The following is a 21203-nucleotide window of genomic DNA, read 5'->3' on the forward strand; positions in this document are numbered from 1 at the left end:
CAGAGAAGGACCTAGGAGTGCTGGTGGACAACAGGTTGACCATGAGGCAGCACTGTGCCCTTGTAGCCAAGAAGGCTAATGATAGCCTGAGCTGCACTAAGAGCATTGCCAGTAGGTCGAGGGAGGTGATCCTGCCCCTCTGCTCAGCCCTGGGGAGGCCACACTTGGAGTGCTGCGTCCAATTCTGGGCTCCCCAGTATAAGAGAGACATGGAGCTCCTCGAGCAAGCCCAGCAGAGAGCTCTGAAGATGATGAAGGGACTGGAGCATGTCTCATCTGAGGAAAGGCTGAGAGAGCTGGGCCTGTTCAGTCTGGAGAAGAGAAGACTGAGAGGAAGATCTGATCAATGTGTACAAGTATCTGAAGGGAGGGTGTCAAGAGGACGGGGCCAGGCTCTTCTCTCTGGTGCCCCGTGACAGGACAAGAGCCAACAGGCACAAAGTGAAAGACAGGCAGTTCCGTCTGAACACAAGGAAAATCTTCTTTCCTGGGAGGGTGACGGAGCACTGGAAGAGGTTGCCCAGCGAGGTAGTGGAGTCTCCTTCCCTGGAGATATTCAAAACCCGCCTGGACGCAATCCTGGGCAACGTGCTCTAGAGGACCCTGCTTGAGCAGGGGGATTGGACTAGAAGATCTCCAGAGGTCCAGAGGTCCCCAACCTTGGCCATTCTGTGATTCAGCAAGTCTTTCAAAATATCGCATTACAACTACTACTAACTAGGAGTGACAGGGGAGGGAGATGTCAACCCACAGACAAGTGAAAAAGTTGTGGACCTGATTGAAAAGCAAAAGATGAAGGTTGAGATGGACAAAAAAGAGCTGAAGCATGACAGAACATGGTGGAAGAGGGCCAACCTCAGGAGCATATATGCAAAGATGGAAGGGCCGAGAGGACAGCGTTATGGGAGAAGCACTCTCACAATTTTTCTGGGAAATCGGCATGAGTGGGTGCTAATCTGACAGGCCTGCTCACTAATGTATGCAGCATTGAGAACAAACAGGAAGAATTAGAGCTCTGTATGCAGTTGCAGGATTACTACCTCATTGAGATGAGAGACATAGTGGGATACCTCACAAGACTGGAGTGCAGCAATAGATTGATACAGGCTTTTTAGGAAGGAGAGGCCAGGAAGGCAAGGAGGGAGAGCTGCCATTTAATGTGAAAGAGAGCAGGAATACATGGAGCTTTGCCTTGGGACCTTTGATGAGCCAGTTGAGAGCTTTTAGGTTAAGATTAGAGGGCTGATCGTTATTTGTGATGTTGTGGTGGGTATCTGCTACAGACTACTTGATCATGAAGAAGTAGATGAGGCTTTCTTCAGACAATTCAAATTAGCCTTACATTTGCAAGCCCTGCTCCTCATGGGAGACCTGAACTACCCCACTCTTAGAAGGGGAACACAGCTGAGCACAAGCAATCCAGGAGATTTTGACATCATCTCCTGTCTTAGACAAACTGATGAAGTAGGGAATAGGTAAGTGAACTATGAGGTGGATCGAAAACTGTCTGAATGGCCAGGATCAAAGGGTTGTGATCAGTCACACAAAGTCCAGGTTGAAGTCAGGGGCTGATGCTGGCATCAGTAGCATTTAATATCTTCATTAATGACCTGGACAATGGGACTGAGTACACACTTAGCAAGTTTATAGGTGATACAAAATGGGGAAGAGGTGTTGGATACACCAGAAGGTTGTGCTGCCATTCAGTGGGACTTTGACATACTGGAAACTGAGCCAACAGGATCAACAAAGGGAAATGCCAAGGCCTGTCCCTCAGGAGGAAGAACCACAGGCACCCACCTATACAGGCTGGAGGCTGACCAGCTATAAAGTAGCCTCGTAGAAAACGCCCTGTGGGTTCTGACGGACAACAAGTGGAACATAAGCCAGTGCCTTTGGGGCAAAGGCAGTCAGCAGCACCTTGGGCTGCATTAGGAAGAGAGTTGCCAGCAGGCGAAGGAAGGCGTTTCTTCTCCTCTGCTCAGGATTGGGGAGGCCAATGTGCATCCATATCTGACATCTCCAGTACAAGACAGACATGGGCATACTGGAGCAAATCCAGTGAAGTGCCACAAAACGATTAAGGGATTGAAGCATTTGACATATGAGGAGAGGTTGAGGGTGTTCTCAAGAAGAGAAGGCTCAGGGTGCATCTTATTAGCGTGTTCAAATACATGCCAGGAGGGAGTAAAGAAAACAGAGCCAATCTTTTCTCAGTGGTACCTAGTGACAGGATAAAAGGCAATGGGCACAAATGGAAATCCAGGAAATTCCCCTTCAACATCAGAAAAACTTTTTTACTGTGAATGTTGTCAGATATTGGAACAGGTTGTCCAGAGAGTTTGTGGAGTCTTCAACCATGAAGATATTGAAAACCTGCATGGACAAGGTGCTGAGTACCTTGAGCAGGTGCTGACCTGCTCTAGTTGATCCTGCTTTGAGTGCCGCTATAGGCACTAGATGACCTCCAGAGGTCCCTTCCAAACTCAACTCTTCTGTGATTTTATGATCCTACATAGCTGGAGTTCCACAAGACCAGGAGAGTCAAAAGGGATACTGAAGGGTACAAGAAGGACAAAGTAGCATACTACAATGGGTCTGCAGAAAGCTATGCTTCCTGGCTCATTTTAGAGGGTATAGAATCACGACCCATGAAGTAAACTTCTAGAAAGTAGACGGTATAGGATCATGACCCATGAAGTAAAATGCTAGGAACAAAGATCAGTATGGCAGTCTTCTCTGATGGCTACTAAAGAAATGATAGAAGGTCCTGAGGAAATTATAAAGACACATAGCACATTGTTTCCTGGAGACATCATGACTTGCATGGCAAGAACTACAGAATTTAATTATAAGGGAGAGATAAAAACGAAATTCAAATTTGTCCTTTGTTTATAATTGCAATGTAGCTGGATCTTAGGGCTGTGCCTGTGTGCACACTCAGTGTGCTTTACCCTACATAAAGATCATAATAAATTAGGTTGTTTTTTGTTTTCAAACACTCTCCAGGAGTGCCTGTGTAACACTTCCAGCACCTGCAACAACATAAAACAGGCAAAGCACCACTGCACAGGTAGATGGCAAAGTATCTGATGCCTGTATAAATTACTCTTGCCACAGTGAAAGAAAGTATCATGTCCAGAACAAAAATGACACACACAAGCCACTGAGACAATGAGAAAATTTAACATAGAATCATACTGAGAGCAAGCCTGATTGAAAAAAAAGAGATCCATATTCAATACTCTGGACACAAGCTATGTTGCTAACTCGTAAAAGTGCATGCATACATAAATCTTCCTAAACAATGTCCACACATTCCACTACAAAGACCAGTCTCAGAAAATGATTCTCTAACAAATGCAGTCTATAAATCTGGTAATTGCAAAACACAGGCAGATGACATGACTGAGGGAGCGGGATGAACAGCAACAAGTGGACAATATATCACCAGTGATGCTGGATCAACACAGGGGAATTCAGATTGCTTAAAAATTACTTCGAAGGCTAATGGAGACATCCTGGGCAATATTACATAGAAGTTAATAGTAAATGTGACCCTTCAGAAGCCAGTCTACAACAGAAAGCTGGTGAGCAAAATTTTCTTAGTAAAAGAAGCCTGCGACAAATGAAAACTGAGATCCAGTTTGGCAATATACTCTGAGACAGTGAAATTACTGAGCTATGGAGAAAGAAAGAAAAAATCCAAATCTGTATGTTTTCTGTTTTAACCCTGAAATAATGTGGGTGACATGATACCCTACCATCATCTTATTCTGGTATAGTCCAAGGTTTCTACATGAAAACCAACAAGGACACTAATAAATACGTGCTATAGAACTGAAGTAACATGGAGTAATGGAGAATGCTGTCAATATTTCCAAGCTCATTAGGATCCAACTGGAGCAGGATCCTAATTTGAGCTGCTACTTATCCTATCATTAATATAATTTCTGTTTTAGATCCTCTAGTGGACACTCAGAGCATGGCATTCAGAAGCTAACAACTATTTCTGTTCTCAAAAGCTTCTTTAGCCTTTATTTCTACTTACATACCACATCCAAACAGAATGGCACATTTCTGGTAGCATTCAGCAAGATTGCATCTTCTACGCAATGTTTAGTTATTTATAATTCTTACATTGCCTCTGTGACCAACCAATAGCCCCTATTCACGGGAGAAGACTCAGAGGTGCCCCTTTGGATCTCAAGGACAGCGTAGAATGTGGATTGTTAATCCTTGCTGTTGCACAGAGAACTGATTTTCTCTGAACACAAAGGGGGCCAGAGGGTGAACTCTGTGTTAGAAAATAGCCAGTTAAGCAGTTAGACCTGATGCAAATATTTCTTCTGAGCTGTCCAAAAGAATGTGAAGGTCTCCCTGAGAATAGCCAGACCAGCATGAGGGAAGCGTATACGTGGCTCAGCCCAACAAAAAGTATAAAACCTCAACAACTCACAAAGAAATTTCGAAGACAGCAAGGGGCTTGAGCTGGCATCAACCCTGCTAACTGTCTAGCTAGATTTTGTTAAGTGTATACACTTGAATTGTGATTTCAGTATATTGCTGAATCACTCTGCTAAATCAAAAATCCCATATAACATCAAATTCCTTAAAAATAAACTTTTATATTAAACACTGCACTCTCCGTATACGTGGAATATCTAAAAGAACCTGGTCAGAGAGTACTGGACTCTTGACAGCCTCTCTAGTAGGTCTAGTCTTTATAAGTGAGGAGAATGGGAAATTTGGCCTCTACAAAGCTCTGCAGAGTTCTACAGTGTGTTCCTCATATTTTCTCCATTTCTCCATGAAAAATAAATATGAAATGACAATTTCAGACTAAGTTGTTAGAACTTAAAACTGAAAACCCTAAAAAAGACTAGGTTTCTGAGCATCAAAATAGTTATAAATCCTATAGAAGTATATTCTCTATATTCCCTTCCAGCAGCAGCTTACTCTTGGACAAATATTTATTTTACCTGTTTAGATAACTGCTCTTCACAGAGCTTGTAGAGTGTATAGAATTTTCGACTAAGGATTTGGTTGTCTCGGAAACCAGCACTTGCTAGCTTGACTCGCATAATAATACCACGGTCAGGCACCATCATAGCAACAGTGCGAAACTGAATCTTCAGATTTTCTGGAAGTTCCTGTCGTCCTGCATAGCCTGGATTCTGAAACATGTAAAATATAAAATAAAGTATTATTTAATGACAGTAGGATAGGAAGGCTTATTTTTTCTGATAATTATTTTGTAAATATAGGAGTACATGTCAGATTACAGAGGATAACTATAATATGTGACAGTTATACAACATTACTCAGTTGTCTAAATATTGCAGATCATGAAATAATGTGATACCACACATGATATTTGGAGATGCCCGAGACACAGAGACATAGCCATACAGCCCTTATACATCTCACTGGAGCTGTTTTAAAAGGTTAGTACCTCAGGGTCTTGATACTGTTCCAGTACAGAAAAATATTTTTGTCTGCTGTTGAGCATTCCCAGTCCATTTCAGTGCAAAATCAGTCAGGCAGTGGAAGCCATTACTGATATAATTTAAACTAACCCATCTGACCTTTCACTGAGAAAGTCTAAGCCAGACTTTGGTGCACAGACACTAAACACAAATCTTCAGGAGGTCAGAGAACCAGAGTAAGGATAGCCTTCCTCACTCTGTCATATAGAAGGATTGTGGTCAAATGTTCTTCACAGGTTGGGAAATACTGACTGAACAAATTACTGTAGACCTCACAGTGTCAACAGTGTTCATTTTGGCAGTCTTTGACTAAAAATATGAGATGGTTGGTTTTAGCCTCAACTTTGGAAGTATTCAGCTAAAAAAATCCTTAAATTTTGTAGTTAATGATGACTGCATATATCATTCCTATGTTCCTGCTAAAAATAAGGGCAAGAGAAAATATCATCATTATTATTTGACCAAATTATTGGTCAAATTCTGTTCACTGTTCTCTAATGGACAGCATCAATGATTTCAGTAGGAGTATTTTCATGGGTAATGACACGGGAAAGATTTTCCACTATGACTCACACACATAAAATACATACCATAGTCAGAAATATGCCAAATTCTCTGTCCATGGCTACAACATCACCATCAGTGAAAATGAACTGAAGTTTCTTATTTTTCTTACACTGAAGTACAATATATATCTGCTGAGCAGCTACTGATAAAACTGGAAGTTCAATGCGGTTAAACTCATCAAAGCAACCCCAGGCACCTGACTGGGCTAAACCTAAGAAAGGAAAAACAAAAACATTTTGTTAATACAGTATATCAGGCCAAACAAGAAGAATTTGTATGTAAAATACAGCACATTATATACAACATAATGTAACATGGGAAAAGAAATGGTATAAATACAGCATAATAAGGACTAAAAACTCAGAACAAATTGGGCTGCTCTGCACTAGTGATATTCAGAAGAAAAAACCCTGTTAAAAAAGATATACAAACATCTTTGCAGAGAAGCCTACATTTCTACACCAACCATCAACAACAATAGAGGGCCTTCATCAATATTATATACAGCATCTAGAAGCGTAAACACACACATAGCATGAAGACTCATCTATGCAGTGTGTCAAATCATCAAAGATGACCTTGAGAGACACCTAACTAAATTAAAAGCATGGGATCAAATTCAGAAATCACTATATTTGCAATAGGCACCATAGTAGCATTTTATAATAATTAACTCACAGGTCAAAAATCATTGGCAAATAGCATTCTGCTGTTCAAGGGAAAGGAATCTGATGTCATATTTACAGCTAACTTTGGAGTAGGCCATAGAGCTCTATATAGATATTAGTATCAATAAATGTCATGAAATGAATGTTTTTTGGGATTGTCACATCCTCCTCCTTCAGTATCATATTAGCAGGACTACAATAGGAGAGTCTGCAGGGGCAGAAGGAACATTAAGAGTCTACATATGGCCCAGATGAGCAAAACAGAAATAAAGCACATGTCCAAGAAAAGGTATTTATGTTTTGCAAAGCTGAGCTACCTAATGTCCAGATCGCCCCAAAAGCTTCTCAGCCTTACATGCAATGCATGTAGAACTGGTAAAATAAATAAAAGCCTGGCTCATAGGTAATGTTAATTCCTTAAAGTATTTAAGCTTATGGATAAGTACTCAAAATCAGTAACTGTACTATTAATAGATATTTTTTTCTCACTCCTTCTTGCTCTCATTTTTTCTATTTTCCTGCTTTCCTTTCTCTTTCTTCGCTTTCTTGTGTTCTGCTCTACTATCCCTCTTCCCTTCCTTCTGTCTGATCTTCTCTTGCTCTTTGCAATGTTCCTCTAGGAACTCTCATCTTTCTCCTCCTTATGTTTCTCCTCTACCCTGTCTCACATTGTGCACGATCAACTATCATAGTCAAATCAATACCTGTCAATTTTCGCGGATAGCAAAAAAAGAAGAAAAATGGAAATAATTCTTACTTTCAATTTTTACCTTTTTCATGCTCATGAAGCACTTCTTTTAACAATGTTATATTGATTGGTCTGTTACCTGTGTAACTTTGCAATAACTCTTCAACAAAATTAGTGAAGTTACGCCACACTAACACTAGTGGTAGAATTGGCTCCTTAAGACTTGATCCATTCAGGGCAAGACCATGGTTCTCCCATAAAATTCAGTGCAATTCCATATGTGCAATAATCTTTTCCTAAACTGCTTAAAACTAACATCTGTCATAAAAAAATCATTCTCTGAATCAGGACAATAAAAAGTCACATGTACTTCATTCTGAAACTTAAAAGCAAATAGAACATTTATAAATACCACAATATCATAATAAAGCAATATTAAAATACTTCTACTACTACAGAGGCACAAAATTTAAAGCGTACGAGATTCAACCCTACTGTCTTTAAAAACAACCAAAAAATGTCCTCTGACTCCAGTGGTGTGGCAGTAAGCCCTTTTACTGATGTTTTCCCTTTTGTATGAAGAATGTCAGGGCTCTGAGGGTACAAATAGGCCTTTGTGGCCCTGACCAGCCTCCTCTGGGGCCTCCACTCACCTCCAGCCCGTGGTTCCAGGAGCTCCATTTCAGTTCAGCCCAGGGCCTTCAGTCCCTGCTTGAGCTATGTTGTAAGTAGGCCTGTGCCCCTCCTATCTCACGTTATCTTGACTTGCTGACTGCACATCCTGGAAGATCCCAGACCTACATGTAGTCTTACCTCCAAGCCCTACCTACTGCTGTTCCAGACTAGACTTCCTAAGCAGACCCCCAGACCTGGCGTGTTGCTTCACCTTGTCTGATGATCACTGGAACCCATGGAACTAGCTGTCTCCAACCTGCTCTGCTTGGGCGCTGGGGGTACTGGGGTACTCGGGTGAGGGAGGCTGCTGCCCCTGCTTGTGGTGTGGCCACCCTCAGCTCCCTGCTTGTCTTGCTCCACTGTTGCTGCTCCTCAATGGAAAAATCTTGCAGAGATATTTCAAATACATTTGGCCCTCTTTGCCGCATGTGCTACATGACTATTAGGATTCATTCTAAAAATAAAGTATTTGTGCAATTTTATTAAATGGTAATATCTACTCTTTAGAACACAACATGGAAAAGCCCTAAAACCTGAGATTCTTTAACAAACATTGTTATATATAATATTGTAACTTATAAACTGTAAACTAAACATTTTAAAAATTATGCTTGCTATAGCATAGTGAGATTCAGTTCTAGCCGAACAATTTTTCCTTGGGAAAAGAAAAACAAAAATCACTTGTTTTGTAATGCCACCTGCTGGGTAGAATTGGGAAACCTGGCTATAAAGGAAGGCCAATATCCTACAGCTCTGAGTGTATTCAGTTCTTCCAAAATAATTACTTTCCAGTGGTGTTTAAAAAACACACACGCATACACAGAGGCACATCAAGCAAACTGTCAGCTGCACAGGAGCTTAGAGATAATTTAATTTTGTTGTGCACTGATTGTCATACTGTAGTAGTATGTTAATCAAATTCAGAAACAGGATAATAGCAGTAAAGAACAAGAGTAGAGAGATCTTTCCCTCTGTCTAAGTAATGTGAAAACCCCAACAAAATCAGAACAAATAGCTTACAACCTGGTCTTCACACAATGAGCATATGAATAACACAGTTATCCTGTGCATAGCCCCACCAAGAAAGCCCTAAAAAATGCGTATCTGCAATGCAGTGCCTTGTCCCTTTCCATCTCAGTGACCCTTTTTAGATTTTACACATGGGTGCAAAAACACCAACACCATAATACAAAGCAAATTTCTCTAAAATAGAACTTTGGCGAGCCAAAGTACAGCCCAGAAACAGCAAGTTAGGTAGTCAGTGTTCCTGAAAGAATTTACAGCTCTCAGAACTCTTTTATTCACCTTCTGAATTAAGAGAAATATCAAATCTTATATTAAATATTGCATTAAATATCAAATCACAAAAGGGTGTCTCAAGTGACTAGAGTTATCTAGTTCTAACTAGAGAAAACAGAGCAAATATGGTTTTCATATTCGTTTACAGACAACAACAGATAAAAAGTTTCCTAAAGGGTATTCAGCAACTTTCACTTCAGTGAAAGTGAGGAAACATCCCTGACTTGCCATTCCTGGGCAATTTTAACACTGAACTTAATATAATCAGTGATAGAAAATTTGGATACTTTCACGGGTTCTCTCTGTCCAACCTAGATGGTCAGTTACATTTGAACCTACTTTTCAGTTCAAATTTCAAAATCAAAGCTATCACAGGTGAAAATCCAAGCCTTGGATGTCTTACCTAGACCATCTCCTTGTGAATGGCTGGAGCTAAAGAGGAACGAGACAGACAGACAGACAGAGAACCTCAGTTCTCAATCAACAAGAACTTTAACTTATATTTTCAAGGGTACTACTCTGAAGACCGAATTACCATCCTTAAAGAGAAACATCTTGAAACATGGGTGCGGGCATGACAAAATCATCTCTACACCCCTTTTTTTCTCCTCACCGCTCAGTTTGCTAATATCAGGTAACCTGACCCACAGCACAAGATAAAGTGAAAAGTTTGGAAGTGGAAACATTGGTGATGGAGAAGAAAAGCCAACACAGATATGCTGAACTCTGAAGAATTTCTCAATGTGTACCCTAAGAAATGTAAAATGTAATATGTTTCATGAGAACTTTCCTATCACTCTGCATGAAAGCACTCCTACAGCTGTGAAGAACTATCCTTTTCCATTCAAGAATCTTTCTCTAAACACATTTAATTCCTCCCTATTAGACTAAAACCCAGCTCATTTCCTTCCCAGAATTTAATACATCCACTCTTCAAGAGATACTAGATTTCTTAAAGAGGTTTCAACATAAAATCTATAATTCCAAACCAGGCTCTTCCCAAGTAGTGAAGATAAGTCCAGAGCAAGTGGTACCCTTCACAAATGAAAGCACCAATAGCTGACTTATTTAGGAACAGCATCTTGCTTCTCCTTCCAAACACAAAAGAGTCTGATGAATGCCGAAAAAAATCATCCTATTCAGGATTTGTTCAGCTGGATCTGTTATTTCCTTCCCAGACAAATTCATAGAGAAGCAAGCCAACATCCCAGTAGCAAATTCTCAGCAAGCAGTCATAGGCATCACAGTCATCATTCAACCATTCAATTTGTCAAATTCTGTTAGCGTCTTTTCTAATTCATATCAAACATCAGCATACCATTAAGTGAGCCAACTAGATAACAAGGATACCTCACATAGCATTACCTATTTTTTGTTACATATGATTACAATACTACACCAAAAATGATCAACTTATAGAGAAACAGCAGACAAGGGAAGCTCAGCCTAAAACTGACCCAATGCTCTTAGACACAGAAATCATGCCCAGTTTTACTAAAAGAAGACAAGGACAAGCTGCAGCTATTACTGTCACCTTAATCTGAAATGAGAGAGGATGTAAGCTACTAAACTGCTCAAGATAAGAAAGCAGAAATGAAGAAAGGATACACAGGTGAGATTGCTGAGTTGATGTGAATCAGTAACAGTTTAACACAAAGAACTGAAATCATCAAGGAGTCAGGAAAAAAGGTGCTAACATAAAAAGATACAAACACTCTAACAGAAGAAGTATAGAGGAAAAAGACAAAAGCTCAGTTAGATCAAAGATAAATCCACTCTAAGCAGAAATGGAGGTTGGCGTTTCTCCTCCTGATTGATGACTCCATGCACAGTGGACACCCACTGGATGACTGCGCTTGGGGTTACAAGCATGCTAGTGCTTAGCCATACAGCAAACTGGTCCCTGCCCACTTCTGTGTTTATTATCCGTAAGATAATCTTGGAAAACCCAAAGCTGTACGTAACTATGCTTTTAAGTCCTCATGCATGATAAAAGACACCCAACTAAAAGTTGTCCCAAAGATCTGGTACAAGAGGCACTTTGAGAAACTTGTGACCTTGACTGAAGATGTTCACACACACACACACACACACACACACATCTAGTTCAGTTTCTAGCTCAGAACTGTTACTCAGTTTATTTGATATTATATAAACTCAGACATAAGAGGAGCTTTCCATAGCTTGACTATGTTTTCTCTTAACAAGTGATGATCTGGCCTTGGTGATATACACAGTATTTACCTCAGATAAGGGTTAGAATAATGAAATATATTCAGCACAAAAGTGATCAGCTTCTAGGAAACTTTAACCCACATTGCAGTGTGATTTAATGGGATACTGTGAAACTTGTCTTCTGCTCTCACTGATCAAAGGAATATCAAGCCACATTCAGCCTTCTCCAAGGTGGTGAATGCCTGCATTCAGCTAAAAAGATCAAAGCTAAAGCTAAAAGATTAGCTGAAAGACCACCTAACACTTTAAATGAAGATTGTGATCACAGTCTCTGTTCTTGTGTCACAGCAGAACTTCTAGCTAGAAGAGTGGGCTCTTCATCTGGGACCAGTTTAGGACTGAGGAATGAACTCTCAAAAGGGCTAAAGATTGCCACTACCTCTGCCATCTGCTGCTTCCCAATAAGAGCTGCACTTCCTCAAATTCCTGGTAGTGGAATGATAGGGTTGCTTTGGCAGGGAGCATTTTATCCTCTCTTTCTGTAGCAGTGTCTACTTTACTGTCTTCTTCAGCTGTCCTGCCTGCTCCAAACTGGCCCCTTACTGCAACTCTAACTGTGAAATCCTCTATTTATTTATAAATAAATAAATAAATAAACTAAGAGATATGAGTGCTTTTTCAAAGCTCAAATTTCTGTCATGGCTCATAGTTCAGAGAAACGGGGGATGACGGTAGCTGGCTGAGGCAAACAATGCAAGCATGGAAATGGTTGTCCGTATCTGTGTTCATGTTCCTATAAATGGTGCTAATCTTTTGGATGTTCAATGAGTGAGAAGCAGGGCCTTCTGCAGAATTCACAAACACCCACGAACTTCAGAGCCATGACTGAAAAAACATTATAAGCTGTTTCCATCTTTCTTTCCTTTTTTTTCCTCCTTCTCTGTTCTACTCCTTTCTGTTTTCTCTTTTTGATATGGCCATTAAAGATAATCAACAAGTCAATGAGGCCTCAAAAGTGTCTACAAAAGAACAAAAGGATTAGGAGGAAGAAAGGTAGTCCAGTGAAGTCAATATAAGCACTGCTTTTAATTTAATTCTTCCCAAATATACACAATTGGTCTTCTTGACCTAACTCAGCCACACATAGACCCTGTAAGATCACAGAGGAGGTAAGAGAGAAAAGACAGAAAATCTTTTCACAATTAAAATATAAAATCCTTCTAATCCACACCTGACATAACTTTCAGGCTTTTATCTCTGTTTGAAAGCTTAACTGGATACTCTTAATCTTTCAGTTGAGCTTTTAAATTAGAAGTCAAAGACAAAAGTAGCTATAAAAGTTATTTCTACTAAAATCTTGGCCAGCTTTCCTGGCTGCTTAATTAAAAATAGGAATGATCTCCATGTTTTATTTTAACCTTCAGGAATTGCTATATTTTAACCTTCAGAAAATTGTGGTGTACTATTGTCTACCAGTGCAAATAACCAACACATTCACTGTAAAAGCAGAAAGAGACATAATGAAGTCCACAGATATCTAACCATCACATCTGCTTGCAGAACTGACCTCAGAGCTCTACTTGTCATGAAAATTTATCAGAGTTTGACCAATATCTCATTTTCCATGTTTCAAAAAAGTTTTAGAGTTTGAAATAAGACAGTACATCATTTAGTATATTTCCCTCTGGATTTGTTTGTCTTGCTTGACATAGAAATAGGAAACACCCTCTGAGGACATAAAAAAGACTAGAAAGTATGCAGGAAGAAAAGAAAAGAGGAACAATCAAATAACAGGAAAAGCTGGTGAGCAGCTGGAAATAAGAGGAAATGCAGAAGAAAAGGCACAAGATGGTAGATAGAATGAAGTATTTAAAGACAAGATGAATGTTAAAAGACAATGTGGCAGGCAGAGGAAAAGAGAGAGGAAGGTAGGGGTTGGAAGGAGGGGATAAAACAGAACTGGAATGCGGAAGGGAAGAGGTCACAGAAAAGAAAGGTAAAGGCAAAAAGGAAAAAAATTGAAAAGTAGAGATTAAGCAGAACACAAAAATCATTCTGCTTTGGGCCGAGTTCCTTCCAACCACCAGAACTGACTCTGCTTCAAGGAGAAAACAGAGAAGAAAACACACATTGGTAAATCATGTGCTAACTCACTAGAGAGGAGACAAAAACTTGTGATTCTAAAATGAATAAACCAAATTATTTCTTACCTTTATAGATACGGCCCAATCCTCTATAGTCCATTTGGTCTGAACAATTGAAAACAACAACATACTTTCCCAGGCATTTGCCCATGTCTTTAGTTGTCTCTGTTTTCCCTGTTCCCGCAGGTCCTGCTGGTGCACCACCCATACTCATGCCCAGGGCCTGTGCCAGAGTGATATAACACCTAGAGACAGAACAGACAGCTCTGTTACTCTCCTTCCACTGTTAATCAGTTGAAGTCCATGCATGTAACCACAGGAGCTCTATCATAAAAAGCTGGGGAGAGGAGCAGAAATGAGTGTGCTTCCTTGCGGTAAGCCCTCAGTCACTGCCTTTGCATGTTGTGAAGCTGGGTTAACGGATACCAGCTTTACTCCGTCAGCAGACAAGCATGCTTGTAGCACAGCGATGACTGTAACAATCCAGGAAGAGTCCAGAGTAATTCTGAATGCCAAATAATACCAAAATCACAATACCAGAGTATCGTGGTATTCTCATCCTCCTCATATGCCTCACTGCCATGACTCACACTCATTCTGCACCACCTAGATCTGCTTTATTTCTCCCTTTTTTTTTTACCCATCACCAACTCTCTCCCCAGAGTACACAAGATGGCCTCTGTGATCAATCTGGCAATAGGAAGGCATGGAGGCTAGAAGCAGCTCTTATCTTTGCCCTTTCCCTACCAGCATGCCACACCAGAGTAATACTGCCAGACGTGTGAGGTGTTTGAGTTCCAGGAGGAAAATGGATGAGAGGAAAATGGTTGTAATTGGCAATGGAGAAAGAAGAGCCATCTTTTGCTTCAGCCTCCATCCTAGGTTAACATCTCCAGGGTTGGTCTCAGCCTCCCCAGAGAGAGTGGAGACAAATGAAGGTTGTAGGAAGACAGCTGTTCAAACCTGCAACCCTCCAAAATCTCAGTAAGGCCATGCCCGAGTCTCTTAACATTGTGATACTTGATGGCTTTATGGTATATCTGGGTGAGGAGTGGGGGGGAGGGGAAGAAGGTAATCAGCACTGAAAAAGGAATAGATGATACCAGCTAATATCATTTCCCATAAAATGGAAAAAATGTACTCATTTTAAAATGTACTCATTAAAATGTACTCATTTTAACATAATAGCAGTAATAGCGTTTTATCATTTTAATATTCAGTAACCAGTTAACAGGCACTCAGTTAACTATGAAAAAAAAATGTTCCTAACAATTCTGTTACTGAAACTGAGGTAAGGAAAAACACATATGATGCAAGTCCTAAGGAAAATAACATTTGTTTTAATTTTTTTAACTGCCGTGACATGGTCTGCATCAGGTTTAGTATACTGCAGAAATTTAATGTTCAAGAAAACACAATTTTGCGTCTCACACGATGTTTAGGAGCAAGCAGTATCAGTCCTATTGTGTTACTGTATTGTAGTATAGCCAGTACGTATTTATCATGTGCTTCAGGAATCTTTCTGAACACAAAATCATTAGCCAAACAGCACTTGACTTCAAGTCGATTAATGAAAAGCACAGATATTATTTCCTGAAAATTGTCAGAAGGTGATACAAGTCCATTTTTCGGTAAATGTTAAAATGGAAAAAGTCCACTATGTGTAATAAATTCTGTTATTATGCAACATTACTTATGGATATAAGTTCCCTGTGCTAAGGCTGGAAAACATCCTTGCTTCATGGAGTTCCACAAATGCTCTTTCTGTATACAGCAGTGGATAGCCACCAATCATGCACTTCTTGTTTGGCTCCTGTAGAGGTTTGTCCAAAGACAAATACCTCTGTTTTTTCTGAAGAAAAAATAGTTTTGTTTTATTATTACAGCTTAAACTCATTCAGAAGACTCATTTTCTTCAATGATCTCACCTTGTGCTAGCTTTCACTCTCCTGTGACATAGCACCTTGAACAATCCCTAACCAATTAGAACAGATTTTAGTTATCAGAACAAATTTTGAACGACACTGTTTTCTTGATATTGCCTCTCCTAGTGGGCAATAATATTGCCTGCATGGTAGCGGTGCAGGCCCACTAATCATTTGCACGCTTACAGCTGCAAACAGGTCTCTATATAGCAGGAATTATGGGTACATAATATAGAATTTGGCAGGTGTATGTTATATATTAAAAGTCACACTTCTATGTAGGTAACCAAGCAAAGAGATTTGGCTCACGGGGCAAAAATATTGGGTCAGTAAGTTGCAAAAGTCTGAAATTTCACTAGTAAATAAAATCTAGTAGTACAGAGACTGCAAAGACAATTCCAACATTAATTCAATAGCCTGTGAATATTCTTCACACAGCACATGTCTGAGGCTGCACAGTATTTTGACACTACTTCCATCCACATTGAAAACAACAAGCTCTAGCATGATGAATTCGTTTATCTTTTGCTTAGGTAAAGCATTATCAAGTACTTCAGGAAAATATCCATCTAATACAGTTTGTAGTGTGCTCTAGAACTCTCCAGCAGTAGAAAGTTCTCCTTATATTTTGCTCACAGAGCTTGTGTTTCTGTTTGCAGTCCTGTAATTCTCCATAAGCCTTGCTTTAAACTATATTTATGCTAGTTATTTGATGCTATGTCCTGACTTACTGCTTTTTCCTCTAAGGTAACTTCAAATGATTTCATTTGCAATAATTCCAAATTCAGATGCAACCACCAGTTTACTGAATGCAGCAGCATACTGTTCTGTATATCCACTCTGTTTAGGCTGCTGAAGTGTATAGCATTCAACTGTACTTACCTTGAGCACAAGTTTTTCAATGTCTGCCACAGCACATTTGTTCCAAGCAAATATTCGAAGACAAGTCAGGGCCCCCCTTACAGGTGCCTGTTTTCCCTAACTGAATACATAAGCACTAGCTTCTGCTGTTCAGCATCGATACTGCAATACTATAGTACATACCAAAGTAAGAATTCTGACTCTCATGAAACTTAATGGAATTAAGTCTTAGCCCCAGTGATATATACTGCAATCCTTTTATGATTACCGGTCAGTTAAAGGAGTTATAACAAGTCTGTCTGTACACCCTAAGTATTCATTGCAGTAGGTGAACTCTACATCAGTAATTTGGATAATGCATTTGTCCAGGTCTTCAAGAAAGTAAAATCGAGACTGTTTTTGCCATTCAAAATCAGATGGAGATTTAATGTTCATACGAACCTATAATGGAAGAGAAAAATCATTAATACAGAAAAGAAAAAGTATTGCAATCCATCTTCTGTTCTCCATATAGAGGAAACGTCTGATATGCATAATTCAAATAGCAAGAGCTAGAGGAATGAGGACAGAATCAGACAGGAGTCAATACACCCAGCATTCTCTTTTGCTCTGATCCAAACTGTGCACAGAGATTGTTAATTGGGTACTACAGAGATGTTGAACAACAATGATGGTAAGCTCCACTAAAAAAATGACTATTAATATTGGTTACATGGCATAGTATCATGGCCATTATTCATAGAAATATTAAATAGTGGACAAAGCTCAAATTTATTGTATGTATGTCTACATTTTTGTTTATTTTGCATGTATTTTTCAGTTGGAATTGCCACACAGATGTTCATATTTGTGGCAGATTAATACATCTTGATTCATGATTTTTGATACATGTGATGACGTGACCTCAAATCCACCAGTATGCAATCTTACTTTTTGGTATTGCAGACATGGTCTATTTAAGCTGAAGGAGAGGTACATTTGTGCCATATGTTCTCTGCTTGCCTGATCTCTGCCAAAAATATCCTCGCCATATTCAGGTCTATTCAGGTCTTTGCTGTATTCTCACCCACTTCTCTGTACTTGTTCTCAATCACAAAAAGACAGGTTTAGCTGGTGAAAGAATGCTTTGAGAAAAGGGAGTAATAATAGATGTACCAATCAAGGATACTTTCCCCAGTTTTGGGCTTGTCCCTGATTTTTCTTATCAGATGTTTTTATTTCCCTTAAAATTTAACCAATTTGCTTCTGTGATTTAATTTTACAGTAATATGGCACTAAATCAATTGATGTTGAAATGTCCAATTCAGGAAATAATTATGAAAATGAATTAAAAGTTATGGTCTGAGGATATAGCCCCATGCTTAACTTTGAAGTTAACTTAACTTAACTTTCAGTATTTTTCTTTACTATTTTCTATCTTTCTTTATACATGCATTTAATATTTATCTTTCTAACATATATACATAAATTAAACAATACTGGATTGAATCGTTGACTATTGCATGATGCAAAGTTTTTTAAAAGTTATTTTACTTCCATGCTTCTAATTATAGTTTCATACATTCAAAATACTTATCTAAAAGAAGCCTGATGAAACTCAATTGTAAAAAGACAATTTAAAAATATCTATTTGGTTACTGTTGTTACACTTTCAAATGTATGGAGCCTCACCACTTAAATCTTTCAACAACTACTACCTTAAAAATCAACACAGAGGTCATGCTAGAAATCATAAGACTGACACTAAAGGAACTTGTTTTCCTTTTACATCTCAATTACACAATGGATTAAATTTTCAATTAGAGAGAATATTTTAATTTGAAATGTTAAACCTTTTGCTCATAGGGAACTTGTGCATGTGGAGTATCAACAGTATACATTTCACCCTTATTTCTGCATGACATCTATATAAAATCAAACTAAATATAATAGATACACTACATAATAGTACTAATGTCAGAGCTACTCAAAGACAATACATTGTAAGATTTGTTTATAAATTATTTTATACATACAGAAACTTCCATATAGGAAGTTTCTTAAAGATTTTCAGAAACTTACCAAATCATCAAAGATATCCTTCTGGTGTACATGAATAGTAATTAAAGTTTCATATTTTGTGCGTTCCATTCTTGTCAGATTGTGTGTTGTCATGTCAATCAAATCATTTAAAAGTCCCAAAAACTTCTGACTTGTTGTGTGCATTACCTTTTCCACATAGCAAGAACAGTCATGTTAATACAAATACTTTTGTTCTTCCAGTGTTTAGAATAAAAAATAAAAAACTTTTGCAAATATATGGGCCCAGGACACCAACAGTTTGCTGCTTTGTATTTATTAGGTCTGGAGGCCTCAACTGAGATCTGCAGACTGCCTCTGCTACATGCATTCTTAGCTCTACAAAGTACAATAAAGTTACAGCTAGGTGAATAGGTCACATGAGAAGATTTTATTGTAAGACTGCTGTCCCTTATACTGTACATTATATCATTAGCTGATGGCATCCCTGTATATTTTCAGAACCAGCAACGTTTGCTTTTGAATAGCACACATCAGCTCAACCAGTATCATCTCTTTAGGGGGAAAATGAACCTAAGGATCTAGCTCATCCCCTAACCAAAGGAGGAAACAAGTCTACTGTAATTTTAAATATCACTGCCTGAAATAATCATTTCCTTTGTTCTATTACAAAATTCCATGGAAAATAATATCAACTTAGGTAAACAGCATCAGCCTCTGTCAGTGACTTTCCTGGTACACAACAAAGTATAGAGGGCTGAGGTCTCAGAAAAGACAGCTCATATAAATTCCTATTCCAAATATGTGAGGCAATGATCATACTAGTTTTCCATGAGTATATGCAATCTTAAAGCTCGTGTTCTATGCTGAGAAACAACTTAAAAACCACTCCAGCACGAATGCAGAAATAACACCCCCCAAAACACACACACACACACACTTCGACCCAAGTGAACAAATGCTGTTAGGTCATGCAAAAGCATTTTTGAGTCTAATTACAATATGAACCTGAATGGAATAGACAGAGGTTTATGCCCATGTAAATCTTGTACTATGTAAAAAATATAGCACTAAATGGTCTCCTCAGACTAGAGTTTTTCTTTCAATTAAGTATCAAAGTATAGCATGTTACCTTTCCCCTACATTTACTTTTATGGTAGGATGGTGTTACTGGTTCTTAGCCCAGTCTTACTGTATATTGTTAATTAATGATAATTTGAAACTCTCTAGTTCATACCCTCTCCTTCCTCCCTCATAGACTGAATGTTATTAAAAAAACCTTGGTGTTAGCAAGTGTTTGAGATTGAATTAGCATCTCCCTGAATGCCGACTATTCTTTCCCTCCCCTGAAGAAAGAGCTCACCAACTGAAGAATCTAATACTCCCTGTTACTGTAGACCAATGCCCATGAAGCACATTTATTTCCCCAAATACAGAGGGCTCCTAATTTTTTCCAAATCTCATGCTGGAAAGGTAATAGGATGAGACTACCTATATTCCCCAGACTGTGGCTGTGTTGGCTGTGCTGGCTGTGCTGACAGAACATATGGAAAAATCATGGGATAAAGAACTATTTAAAAGCTCATGTTGGGAGGTGGGGAGGGAGGTGTGATCCCTTAAGACTTTTTATCATTCTGTTTTCCTGTTAGTTTACTTGTCATTCTGATTACTTCATTAGTATGTTGTGCTTTTTCCTACACTTCACTATTAACTTTTCACATTATCTACTGTCCTAAACAATGCTTTTACTTAATCCCCAAAAATTCATTAAGTACTACCTTTTTGTCTGTTTTGGTACTGTTCAGTGCATTTTCTGCATCTCTGGTCCAGATCATTTGAATTCCCAGGAGTCCTACTTGTGCAGGAAACATTGCCTGAAAATCATACAGCTTAAATCCTGAGTTGCTAATGGCTATAAATGCCTGTCTAATGATGATGTGGATTGTTTTCCTAATTCCATTCAGCAGCTGACCTAACCAGAGTTCCACATTTCCCTGAAATAAACAAGAAAACACTTTTAAAGAATTAGTTCATGCATAATTCACAAGGACAAAAGCCCTATGTGACTTCTTTTTCCAGTCCTTAGTCTTGGTGCTCCCATTTCCCTCTTCATTATTTTCTGATCTTTAAAAGATTCTTCTTCTTCTTCTTGTGCTCAGCTGGCCTTCTAGAGGTACATGATGGATTTGGCATTTCACATCAGTACTGCTGAAAAAACAGCTGAAGTAATCGTTACCTAATTACACAAGCGTTCCACCCTTTCCGCAGTTTGCTCTCGCTGTTCACATCTGAAGGCTTTCACTCAGCTACTCAATAACACGAGGCAACACTGTCAGTCTCTACAACATAAATCTGCTTTAAATCAGGTCATGAAAAAGTGTAATACACTTCCTTTACCTGAGCTAAAACCGGTTCAATAATATTGACCTGTTCTCCTTCTTGAGATTCAAACAATAAAATCTGGTCGTAGTTCTTTTCATGAAATCTCACTCGGTTAACATTGTCAAACAAACTTAATAAATGTGCCTACAATAAAATCAGAAAAATAAAATAAGCTCCATAAGCTGATCTGATATGTCATTCTTAGTCTGCCTTTAAATTCTGCATTAGAAGATTCTATAGATCTTTCTACAAGTGAAAGAAGTTCACTCACTAGATAACAGGAAACCTTCTACAGTCCTCACTTTAGCAAT

The 21203-nt window shown here is 38.8% G+C and overlaps 1 protein-coding gene across 1 annotated transcript in view; it reads right to left on the reverse strand.

Annotated features, from left to right (window-relative positions):
* The window catches only part of LOC104149032 (dynein axonemal heavy chain 5), a 179022-nt gene that overhangs the window by 106440 nt on the left and 51379 nt on the right, over positions 1–21203 (reverse strand). Inside the window, exons 38-44 of the mRNA XM_068936316.1 lie at positions 20908–21036; positions 20289–20504; positions 18553–18699; positions 16760–16932; positions 13772–13950; positions 6080–6267; positions 4983–5177 (exon numbers count right to left, since the gene is read on the reverse strand). Of these exons, the coding sequence (XP_068792417.1) occupies positions 4983–5177; positions 6080–6267; positions 13772–13950; positions 16760–16932; positions 18553–18699; positions 20289–20504; positions 20908–21036 (1227 nt within the window). The remainder of the gene's footprint in view (positions 1–4982; positions 5178–6079; positions 6268–13771; positions 13951–16759; positions 16933–18552; positions 18700–20288; positions 20505–20907; positions 21037–21203) is intronic.

This window comes from Struthio camelus, chromosome 2 (assembly GCF_040807025.1).
Source record: "Struthio camelus isolate bStrCam1 chromosome 2, bStrCam1.hap1, whole genome shotgun sequence".
In the NCBI taxonomy this organism is placed as follows: Eukaryota; Metazoa; Chordata; class Aves; order Struthioniformes; family Struthionidae; genus Struthio; species Struthio camelus.